The sequence below is a fragment of the Talpa europaea genome (assembly GCF_964194135.1).
Source record: "Talpa europaea genome assembly, chromosome: 12".
Lineage (NCBI taxonomy): Eukaryota > Metazoa > Chordata > Mammalia > Eulipotyphla > Talpidae > Talpa > Talpa europaea.
Window position 1 is genome coordinate 39,520,246 of NC_140079.1, and position 12,262 is coordinate 39,532,507.

The window sequence follows — 12,262 nt, forward strand, 5'->3', positions numbered from 1 at the left end:
TTCTGCATCCATTTGACATGGCACCCTCGTTCTTTGAAGACTTCTTACTTCCTTACACACCAAGTGACCCAGGTTCATTTGCTTTTCCTCCCCAAGCCTGCAGTCAGCCATTTCTCCAAGGAGCCCTAGTTTCTTTCATCAGAATATTTAGAAACAAAGCTCTGACTTGAGATGTGCTCAATGCTACTTGGGTGTCTTTGCTTCTAGGATCAGTGGGTAGATCTAGGGAACAGTTGTATGTACACATTTACATCTGCATCCTGGTTATAGATGTTAAAACCTTGTGGTCACATCGATACCTCCAATTCTAATCCAACATGAAAGGTTACTTCTATCCTTGTTTTCTGTATTTTGTAACATGTATGTAATATATTTGAAACCTTATCCCAGTTAGCCAGGGATAGTATTCCTAATTTGCTTAATCCTAGAAGTTATAAAAGTACAAAATTGCTATTCCTTTTCAAAAGAAGCCTCCTAGTTAGGATCCAATATGTATAGTTCTTTAGCTCAGGAGCATGTGTTCATGAGTTACTTGGGCTCTTTATCTACTTATCCTCCCATTAGCGTTGTCTTTCCCCACCTTTCTTGGTTGTATTTATTTACTCATCATTTAGTATATGAAACTAGTCTAGTTCCATTAGGCCAGAACTCTAGAAAGTGGCCATTCAGAAGGTTTGCTGTCCCTTCACACCATCTTTTCCATAACATTCTCACTTGCCTGCTGAAGGTACTCTTCTCATTTTCTATGCTCGTAGGTGTATAAAGGTGAGATGCTTAAATAAGAATTGCTTCCTTTGCCCCCTCCTTTTTTGCCCCTCCACAATTCCACTTCCTACAGGGACCTTGAGTAACCACTGGGGTGTTTTGCTCTGAGCCTTGTCTGTGCATGTGCAGCGGAGGACTTGCTTTACCCCACTGGCGTTGTGTCTTGTGTCTGTGATGCTTTCCTGGTTACCTCATCCACCTTATTCTTTCTAATGTCACTATATAGAGAGGTGACTCATTTGCTTGCTCTCTCACAGTTAGGCATGTTGAATACTTGGTTGTTGTTTTCCCTATACTTCCAGAAGCCCTTGCTCTTATATCCCCTTTGTTTCATTTTGGTATATTTTGTATTAGAATCTCTTTCTTTGCTCAAATTGTAGCTATTGGGTTGTTTCCCATTTGTAGCTGTTAACAAAGATTCTGCACTGAGCAGCTCTGATGCACCCCAGTTTACCTCCTCACCCATTGGTGGATATTTCTACTTTTTCCTTTTTTCCTGTTGCACACGTTTTAATGAATGAGCCTCCTTGTACACTACATTTGATGCTGTCTTAGTCAGTTGCCTTAGTAAAATATAGACTGGGTGGCTTAAACAATAGAAATGTATATTAGTTTTGGAGACTCCAAATTTAAGATCGAGTGCAACAATGTTGGTTCATTGTTAGACTTCTCTTCCTGGCTTGTAGAAAGCTGCCTTCTCTCTGTGTCCTCATATGGAGGGAGAGTTTTCAGGTCTCATTTTGTAAGGGCACTGGTCTTAGCATGAAGACCTTATGATCCTTTTCTAATCCCAATAAGCCCCCAAAGGTCTCGTCTCAAACTACAGTCACAATAGGAGTTGTGAAGTTGACATAAATTTAGGAGGGACACAATTTAGTCAACAGCAGATGCACACATTTTCCTGTTGGTTGGAAGTAAGTGATGGTATATGTATTTACTTTCCATGATTCCATTTAAAGTGTTACATCAGGGGCCTCCCCGGTGGTGAAGCAGTTGAGCGCTGGGTTGCGAAGCTGCCCGCAGCCTCTGCGGCGCCGGTTCGATTCCCGGCTGCTCCCCGGCCACTGGAGGAGGGTCCCACATGGCATGCAGACCTCTCCTGCTGCCCACTGCTCCCCTCAGCAGTATACTTCGGTTCTTCTGCCTGCTCTGCTCCCCGCTCTGGCTCTGGTGAATTCTCTCACCCTCCCATGCTTCTGACTGTACCCAGTGCTTGTATAAATAAATAAATAAATAAATCTTTTTTAAAAAAAATAAATAAATAAAGTGTTACATCAAAATTTTTTTTTAAAGATTTTATTTATTTTTACATAGAAAAACTGGAGTACAGGCCAGAGTAGGGTAGTGAGAGGATTCACCAGAGACAGAGTGGGGAGCAGAACAGGTGGATCTGCTGAAATGCACTGCTGAGGGGAGCAGTGGGCGAGACCAGAGAGATCTTGTTGCGCCATGCGTGTTAGCTCCCTGGCAGGGGATTGAACTTGCGCTGCGGTAGCTGCCGATAGCTTTGTAGTGCTGAGATTTAACCCCTAGCACCACCAAGGAGGTCCCTACATTAATTTTTTTTTTCTTTTTTAAAAAGATTTATTTATTTATTTATACAAGCACTGGGTACAGTCAGAAGCGCGGGAGGGTGAGAGAATTCACCAGAGCCAGAGCAGGGAACAGATCAGGCAGACTGACGAAGTACACTGCTGAGGGGAGCAGCGGGCGGCAGGAGAGGTCTGCGAGCCATGTGGGACCCTCACCCTGTGTCCAGGGATCGAACCGGTGATGCAGAGGCCGCGGGCAGCTTTGCAACCCAGCGCTCAACCGCTGCGCCACTGGGGAGGCCCCCAATATTGAAATTTTAAGGAAGAATGTGTACTGGCATTTTTCTAAAGTGCAGTCTTTATAAGATCCTATGCAGCATTCACAGAAAAGGTCATGTCACTGGGAAGTACAATTCAAGGAGTCTTTTTGGGTAATATCTGTGCCGACCCTTCTGTTCAGGAATGGGAAGCATTGCTCACTGATGGGTTGTCCTTGTTGTCGACCAATGGCACATTATCCCTCGGCTGGGCATTGGAATCACTTGCAGAGCTTTTAAAAACTGGGAGGCCCAAACCTCAGAGTAGTACAGTTAGGATTCTGGGGATGGGAGTGTAGGTTCAAGCATTGTTAACCACACTCAGGGAGCAATGGGCGGGGATGGTGTCACACTCCACAGTGGCCCACTTTTGAGTGAGATTTTTTTTTAAAAGATTATTTATGCATACAAGAACTGGGGTACAGGCCAGAGATGCGGGGGGTGAGAGGATTCACCAGAGACAGAGTGGGGAACAGAACAGGCAGAATGACTGAAATACACTGCTGAGGGGAACAGCGGTTGAGTCAGGAGAGATCTGCTGTGCTGTGTAGGTAGCTCCCTGGCCCGGGATTAAACTCGTGCTGCAGTGGCTGCTGATAGCTTCATGGTTGCGTCTTAACCCCTTGCGCCACCAGGGAGGCCCCTTGAGTGAGATTTTAATGCATGGAGACTAATCTTTCTGCTGTGGGGGTGGTATTGACTGTAAGTGCTACACTTTGAGGGGAATGGGGGCATAGCTTTCTGGAAGATGTATACAAATGTTTTCATCCTCATCCTCATGTTGAAGGCTTTTCCAGGAAACATGAAGATGCCACTGAAGGGGGAAATGTTCATCCAAATTTGGTATCTCAGAATAGTTCTTCAAAATCTATGAATTCCATATTCGTTGCTTAAAGGGAAGTTGGCTTATTTTTTTCAGATATTCTAGTTAGGTCTTTAACAGAAAAAGAATGAGGACCCTAGTGAAGTCTACAAATTCAGAATAAGTGAAAAAAATCAGGGGCAGACAAATGTGAACAGTAGAATCGGTGTAAAAGGGAGGACAGGATAGCCAAGTCTGGTTTCTTAAGCATGAATTAATCTGGTAGGACACATGAGAAACTGATACTTGTGGATAACTGTGAAGAGAAAATCTGTCAGGTGGGGATGGGGAAGAGTCCATGCTCTAGACTCTCTTAAATTTTGAACTATGGGTATATTGCTTATTTGAAATTTAAAATATGCCAATTATGTAAATAAACACATATGTCATCAAGGGGGTTATATGTTTTTATTGAATTATTAATACATAACCCATTTCACAACCACTGGCTATCTTTGTGTGTCATTTCTGGGCATGAGTTGAGAGGACTCTTCCCCAATTGGCCATGGTTAGGGGACAACCAAGGTATGGACACCTGAAGTCACACATGTGACTTTTTTTCAGCCTCTGGACGAGACCAGCCAAATGAGTGACCTGCCTGTGAAAGTGATCCATGTGGAGAGTGGGAAGATCCTCACAGGCACAGATGCCCCCAAAGCAGGGCAGCTGGAGGCCTGGCTTGAGATGAACCCAGGGTGAGTTGGGCCTCAAATTCCAGGCTGCAGCCAGGAGCCTGAGTCAATGTCGGACTTGTTTCAAGGGAGCTGACAGCTGGGGGTGATTTTGCTTGCTTTTGGACACAGGCCAATTTGCTTAAGGAAAATGAATAGTTCTTATTCTGTGGAGACTTATATGAAAACAGTGATTTTTTTTTTCTCCTTTAGGTATGAAGTAGCTCCAAGATCTGATAGTGAAGAAAGTGGCTCAGAAGAAGAAGAGGAGGTAAGTGTCTATTTCTTGGCTGTTGAAGCCCTCAGTGCTCTGTAGTGGACACCTACACCCTCAGTGCACCTGTCACTCTTGCATGCCGTGACCTTCTCCTGCTCTGGCTGAGCTTCATATAGTATAGAAGATGAGAGGGACAGCCAAGGCATGAGTTCTGCGTCCAGGTTAGTCACCTTAGCCACATATTACTTTTAATTTTTTTATCCAATTGAATAGAATTTAAAACTCACATTCTAAGTCATATTAGCCACATAACAAGTACTCAACAAATCCTACCCCCCAAAATTGGTATGAGGTTGTGAGCATTAGATCATGTACATTACCTTTTGTAATCTGAATTATGTAATTATGTTACATTAAAGTGATTTCTGTTTCTCCCTGGTTCACAAAGTTCTAATGAAGAGCTGTGTTCTGCATGAATTGTCACCTTGGGTAGGATAATTTAGAGGCGCCTGGAATGCAGTGTTCTACTTTTAGTATTCAGAGGAGTGTTCGCCTTCATGACCCCTTCATCTGAGGCAAGAGTGTCTTAAAAAGCTTTTTTTTTTTAAATAGAGTACAATTTTTTTTTTAAGATTTATTTATTTATGCATACAAGATATGGGGTGTAAGCCAGAGGTACAGAGGCATGAGAGGATTCACCAGAGAGTGTGGAGCAGAACAGGCAGATGCACCAAAATACACTGCTGAGGGGAGCAGTGGGCGAGGCAGGAGAGGTCTGCTCTGCCATGTGGGTTGCTCCCTGGCCAGCTAGGGAGCAAACTCTCCCCCCCCCCCAAAGATTTATTTATTTATTTATTCATACAAGCACTGGGTACAGTCAGAAGCACGGGAGGGTGAGAGAATTCACCAGAGCCAGAGTGGGGAGCAGAAAAGGCAGACAGACGGAGGACACTGCTGAGGGGAGCAGCAGGCGCAGCAGGAGGGGTCTGCATGCCATGTGAGACCCTCGCCAGCGGCCAGGGATCGAACTGGCACTACAGGGGTTGCGGGCAGCTTTGCAGCCCAGTGCTCAACTGCTGCGCCACTGGGGAGGCCCTAGGGAGCAAATTCTTGCTGTAGTGGCTGGCAGTTCTTGATAGCACTGTCTTTAACCCCTGCACCACCAGGGAGGCCCTTAAAAAGCTTTTAAGTTCCTTAAGATCTTTTCCACTTCCACACCATTTTTAAAAGACAACTTTATTACTATTAAGGTTGAACATTGTTTTAGGTGTTACTGGCCATTCAGGTTTCTTCTGTGAGTGTTTTTATTTCATTTCCCCATTTCTAACTAGTTGAGTATTTTTTTTTTTTAAGATTTGTTTTATTTATTTATGCATACAAGAGTTTGGGTGTAGGCTAGGGGTGCGGGGGGTGAGAGGATTCACCAAAGACAGAGTAGGGAGCAGAACAGGCAGACTGACTGAAATACATTGCTGAGGGGAGCAGCAGGCGAGACAGGAGAGGTCTGCTGTGCCATGTGGGTTAGCTTCCTGGCCGAGGATTGAACTCTTGCTGCAGTTCAGCAGAGTTCAGCAGCAGAACTCTGCTGCTGATAGCTTGATAGTGCTGAGACTTAACCCCTTGCATCACCAAGGAGGCCCACTAGTTGTGTTTTTTTAACTGAATTTTTAAGCCATTAGATATTCATTCCAGTCTGAAATCAACTTAATGTTTATCTGTAGTCTTTTTTGGGGGTATGCTGGGGGGGCCCATTTTGCTAAAGATTGTAACTGATAGAACTTGGATTTGCCAAAAGACAATCAGTTTTTGTAATCCAAGTGCTATAGAATGTCTTTTCTGATGTAATTTAATTGGGGATGTTAACTTAGTTTTAAGCCACATCCTTTCCCCCTCCCCCACCATCCCTTATATTCTTGTAACCCTTTCTTCCCCCCAACCTCAGAAACCTCATTTTTGAATTAATGTCTACCAGTTTTTAATGAGTATTTTACTTTGTTGAATTGTCTGCTGTATACATGTGCAAATATTTGTCTTGTTGATCTGACTTGCATAAATACACATAATTCTCTCAAACTCCGCTGTAAATGGCAGCATTTCATTTTTCATTATGGTATTCCATAGGTTGGATATACTACATCTTCTTGAACTAATTGTGTATCAGTGAGTATTTATGTTGTTCCCATGTCCTAGCTATTGTAAATAAACATACTGGGTCAAATTGTTTTTTGGATTAATGGTTTCACACTCTGTTTTTTTTTTTTTTTTTTTTTAATAGAGGCATATTTATTTATTTATTTGTTTGTTTGTTTTTTGTTTATACATGCACTGGGTACAGTCAGAAGCGCGGGAGGGTGAGAGAATTCACCAGAGCCAGAGCGGGGAGCAGAGCAGGCAGAAGGACCGAAGTACACTGCTGAGGGGAGCAGCGGGCGGCAGGAGAGGTCTGCGCGCCATGCAGGACCCTCCTCCGGTGGCCGGGGAGCAGCCGGGGATTGAACCGGCGCCGCAGAGGCCGCGGGCAGCTTCGCAACCCAGCGCTCAACCGCTGCGCCACCGGGGAGGCCCGGTTTCACACTCTTTGAATGGTTGCCCAACAATGGGATTGCTGGGTCATGCATTATTTACATTTTTAGCTTTTAAGATAAATCCAAATCACTTTCCAAAATGGCTGCATCAGTTTGCATTCCTACCAACAATATAATATGGTTCCTCTTTCTCCACATCCTCTCTAACACTTCTTTGGGGGTCTTTTTGATGTGTGATATTCTCATGGGTATATGGTTAGCTCCCTGGCTGGGGATTGAATTCTTGCTACAGTGGCTGCGTATTGCTTCATAGTGCTGAGACTTAACCCCTTGCGCCACTAGGGAGGCCCCTGGATGCCTTTTTTTAAATCTAATATTTAATTATTATATTTTCTTCTGTAAAAGCTTTTTAATTTGAGGTGATCCCAATTATTTATTTTTGCTTTTATTTATTTCCCTTGCTATCTTTATCACTGGTGTCATAGAACATATATCTTCTATATGTTTCTTTTTTTTTTTTGTTAACATTTTTTTTTTAAACATTTATTTATGCATATAAGAACCTGAGTACAGGCCAGAGGTGTGGGAGGTGAGAGGATTCACTAGAGAGAGAGTGAGGAACAGAACAGGCAGACTGACTGAAATACACTGCTGAGGGGAGCAGCGGGCGAGACAGGAGAGGTCTGCTTTGCAGAAACTCATGTGGGTTTCTTTCTGGTTGGCTGGCTGGTGATCGAACTTATGCTGCAGAGGCTGCGGATTGCTCCGTAGTGCAGTGCTTAACCCCTTCCACCACCAGGGAGGCCCGGTATCTTCTATATATTTCATTGTTACAGATCTTATATCTAGATCTTTGATTAATTTTGAATTAATATTTATGTATGGAGTTAGAGAGTGGTCCGACTTTATATTCTTTTTACATCTGAGCTTTCCGTTCTGTTCCATTGATCCCTGTGTCTATTATTATATTGTTTCTAGTACTGTTGCTTTATAATAACATTTAAAGTACCACCATTTCTCTCCTTTTTTCTCAGAATTGCTTTTGAATTTCACAGAATTTTATGGTTTCATGTAAATTTCAATGTTTTGATCAATTTCTTTAAAGAATATTATTCATAGTTTCATGGGGATTGCACCAAATTTATATATCGCTTTAGATGCATAGTCATTTTGATTATATTCTCCCCATCCATGAACATGGGAATTCTTTGCATCTCTTATATCACTACCTAAGTTCTTTAACAAACATCTTGTAGTTCTTTTTGTATAGATCTTTTACCTCCTTGGCTAATTCCAAGTTATTAGATTCTTTTTGAAGTGATTGTGAATGGAATAATTCTTTTGTTCATTGTATACAAAAATTCTGTAGATTTTTTTTATGTTGACTTTGCAACCTGTTTATATTCATCTATTCTAATAACTTTTTGGTGGGGCTTTTATGGTTATCTATGAATATCATCTACAAATAGTGGTAGTTTCACTTCTTTTCCAATTTGGGTTCCCTTATTTCCTGTTATGTGATTGTTGTAGTCAAAACCTGTAATTCTGAATTAAGCAGAAGTGGTGGCAGTGAACATCGTTGTCTTGTTCCAGATTTTAAAGGGAAAGAAGATTTCAGTTTCTCACCATTAATTTTATGTTAGCTGTTAGTTTGTAATATCTGGGCTTTATTATATTGAGGTAAAGTCCTTCTATTCACATCTTCTTTAGAGTTTTTATCATAATGGGGCCTAATCATATCAAATCCTTTCCCTGCATCTATTGATAATGTAAATTTTTAATCTGTACTTCTGTTGCTGGAATGTATCACACTGAGTTATGTATACTAGACCATGCTTGCATCACTAGGATAAATTCCACTTGGTCATGTTGTGTGATCCTTGTAGTGTATTGCTAAATCTGATTTGCTAGTATTTTGTTGAAGATTTTTGCAACAATGTTCATCGAGAATATTGGTCTATGATTTCATTGTGTTTTTCGTCTGATTTCATTGTTAGGTAATGTTGGCTTCCTAAAATGTGTTAGGCAGCATTCACTCTGCTTATATATTTAGAAATAATTTGAGCAGATTGGGCATAAATTTTTCTTTAAAGGTTTGTTAGAATTAGTTTGTAAATTTGTTTGACTCTGGCCTTTTGGTTTAAGGAAGTTTTTTTTTTTTTTTTTTTTTCTTTTCAGATTTATTTATTTTTATACAAGAACCGGGGCACAGGCCAGATGCACGGGAGGGTGCGAGGATTCACCAGAGACAGAGCAGGGAACAGAACAGGCAGACTGATGAAATACACTGCTGAGGGGAGCAGTGGGCGAGACAGAAGTGGTTTGAGAGGTCTGCTGTGCCATGTGGGTTAGCTCCCTGGCCAGGGATCGAACTCATGCTTCAGTGGCTGCGGATTGCTTCATATTGCTGAGACTTAACCCTTTGTGCCACCAGAGAGGCCCTCTAGCTTTATATCGTTATGGTTAGAAAGAGTGCTTTCTATGATTTCAGTCTTTGTAGTCTGCTAATAATTGGCTTGTGTCTGTTTTTTTTTAAGATTTTTTTTTTTTAAAGATTTTTTTTTTCTAATTTATTTATACAAGCATTGGGTACAGTCAGAAGCGCTGGAGGGTGAGAGAATTCACCAGAGCCAGAGCAGGGAGCAGAGCAAGCAGACTGAAGTACACTGCTGAGGGGAGCAGCGGGCGGCAGGAGAGGTCTGCGCGCCATATGGGACCCTCCTTCGGTGGCCGGGGAGCAGCCGGGGATGGAACTGGTGCTGCAGAGGCTGCGGGCAGCTTCGCAACCCAGCGCTCAACCAATGTGCCACCAGGGAGGCCCATATTTTTTTTTTTTTTTTTATTTATGCAGGAACTGGAGTACAGGCCAGATGCGCCGGAGGGTGAGAGGATTCACCAGAGACAGAGCGGGGAACAGAACAGTCAGACTGATGAAATACACTGCTGAGGGGAGCAGTGGGCAAGACAGGAGAGGTCTCCTTGCCGTGTGGTTGCTCCAAGGCCGGCGGGAATCGAATCGGCACTGCAGAGGCTGTGGAGAGCTTCACAGCGCTGCGCTTAACTGCCTGCGCCACCAGGGAGGCCCTGGCTTGTGTGTGTTCTTAAAAATGTTCCATGTGTACTTCAGAAAATGTGTAGGGCCTACCTGGTGACTCGGGCTGTTGAGCACAGCACTGTGAAGCTGTCTGCAGCCTCTGCAGTGCCGGTTTGATCCCCACCAGCCTCGGAGCAACCCACACGGCAAGCAGACCTCCCTTGTCTCGCCCGCTGCTCCCCTCAGCAGTGTATTTTGTCAGTCTGCCTGTTCTGTTCCCGGCTCTATCTCCGGTGAATGCTCTCACCCTTCTGCGCATCTGGCTGGCCTGTACCCTGGCTTTTGTATAAATAAAATAAATCTTTTTTTAAAAAAAAGTGTATGCACCAGTTTTGGGGTGTTGTGCTTTGTTAAATGTTAAGTTTATTTGATCTAATTCCTCATTTAAGAGTATTGTTTCCTTTATTATTCTGTCTTGTTGGTCTATGCATAGTTGTAAGTGGAGTATTAAAATTCCTTAATATTTATTGTGTTTTCAGTATCTATCTTTAGTTCTGTTGGCAGTTGTGTTATGTATATTCATAAATGATAATTCGGTGCATATATATTCATGAGTCTACTTATCGTTGTATTAGGCCTTTAATCATAATGTACTGTCTGTCTCTACTTGTTACTACCTCTTTAAAATTGGGATTCTATTTTATCTACATATAGTTATTGATATACCACTTGCTTACAAGATTGCCTTCTAGTGTTTTAACTCTAAGCCTGTGTTTGTCTCTTTTTGTGTCTGTGTATAGAAGAATCTGAAGTATAAGCTAGAAATGTGGAGGGTGAGAGGATTCACCAGAGACAGAGTGGGAGCAGAACAGGTGGATTTACTGAAATATACTGCTGAGGGAAGCAATGGGTGAGACAGGAGAGGTCTGCTGCACCCTGTGTGGGTTAGCTCCCTGGCTGGGGATGGAACTCTCCGATCACAGCGGTGATAGTAGTGAGACTTAATCTGTAAGCCCCAGTGTTTGTCTCTGATGGGTGTCCTTTAAATAGCAGAAGGTTGGACCTTTTTTTGAAATCCCTTCAGCTAATCTGTACTTTTTTTAAACTGGTAAATTCAGGACATTTACATTTAAGATGATTATTGAGACATGCACATTGCCTTTTTTTCCCTTTTGGTTTGTCTTTATCTTTTTAATTTTTGACACCTTTTTTTTTTATGTTTTGGACTCATTTCCATTGTTTTATGTGTTACTTATATTGATTTTTGTTTGAAGGTTCTACTGAGGTGTAGTGCCAGGAAGGCACAGAGCAGAATCTCTATGATCCGAGCAGATGGGTAAAGGAGAGTCCTGGAGCCCTCGGTGGCTTTGCAGGCTTTTATTCAGTTTTTTACAAGGCAGGGGGGCCTGGGGGACTGGGAACCCAACAAGTCTTCACTCTTTGTGGGCTCTCTGGCATTCTCTTGTGGTCTCTGCTTCTCTGCTGGTTCTGCTCTCATTCTGCTGTTGCTTTTTCTTCTGGCATCCCTGTGATGTTGCCCTTATAAGCCCAGTCTCAGCCCAGGTTTGCCCACCTGTGCATGCCCACATCCTACTCCACATGTCTGACATTAAGCATGTATGTAGGACCGTAGAGATCTATCATTAATGCTAATGGTGGGAGGGTAGAAAAGCCTGATAATTTTTCACTTACCCTACATGAGGTTAGCATATGGTGGACTATTTGTGCAGCCCATTGGATGCTGTGGTCCCAAATTTGTTCTGATGGGCTACATTATTATTTTTTTTAAATTTTTTTTTTTTTAAGGTTTATCTAACCATGCGTACAAGAATTGGGATACAGGCCAGAGGCATGGGGGGTGAGAGGATCCACTAGAGACAGAATGGGGAGCAGAACAGGCAGGCAGATCCACTAAAATATACTGCTGAGGGGAGCAGCAGATGAGACAGGAGAGGTCTGCTGCGCTATGCGGGCCAGCTCCCTGGCTGGGGATCGAACTTGTGATGCAGTGGCTGTGGGTAGCTTCACAGTGCTTCGTCTCAACCCCCTGCGCCACCAGGGGGGTCCCTAATGGGCCACGTTATTTCCTCTTCCTCCAGATTATATATAATTTAGATGACTGAACTTCTAAGTTGTTATTCTGTTCCTTTATAATAACCCCTTTTGTACTTAATATGCAACTTGATATTGATAAATTAGTTTTTGTTTTTCAGTGAAATTCCTTGTCCTTCCTCTTGTCTTGAATGTCAGTCTTGCAAGATAAAGGATTCTAGGCTGTTCTTCTTTTTCTTTGTGTACTTTAATTATCTTCTGTCTTTCCCTTGCATGTAGTGTTTCTA

General features: G+C 42.7%; 1 protein-coding gene across 1 annotated transcript in view; it reads left to right on the top strand.

The window, feature by feature from the left end:
• SMARCA4 (SWI/SNF related BAF chromatin remodeling complex subunit ATPase 4) overlaps positions 1 to 12,262 on the top strand; it is a gene marked incomplete at both ends in the record, with an annotated part of 72,947 nt that overhangs the window by 13,534 nt on the left and 47,151 nt on the right. The window contains 2 exons of the mRNA XM_084249964.1: positions 4,041 to 4,171; positions 4,361 to 4,418. Of these exons, the coding sequence (XP_084106090.1) occupies positions 4,041 to 4,171; positions 4,361 to 4,418 (189 nt within the window). The remainder of the gene's footprint in view (positions 1 to 4,040; positions 4,172 to 4,360; positions 4,419 to 12,262) is intronic.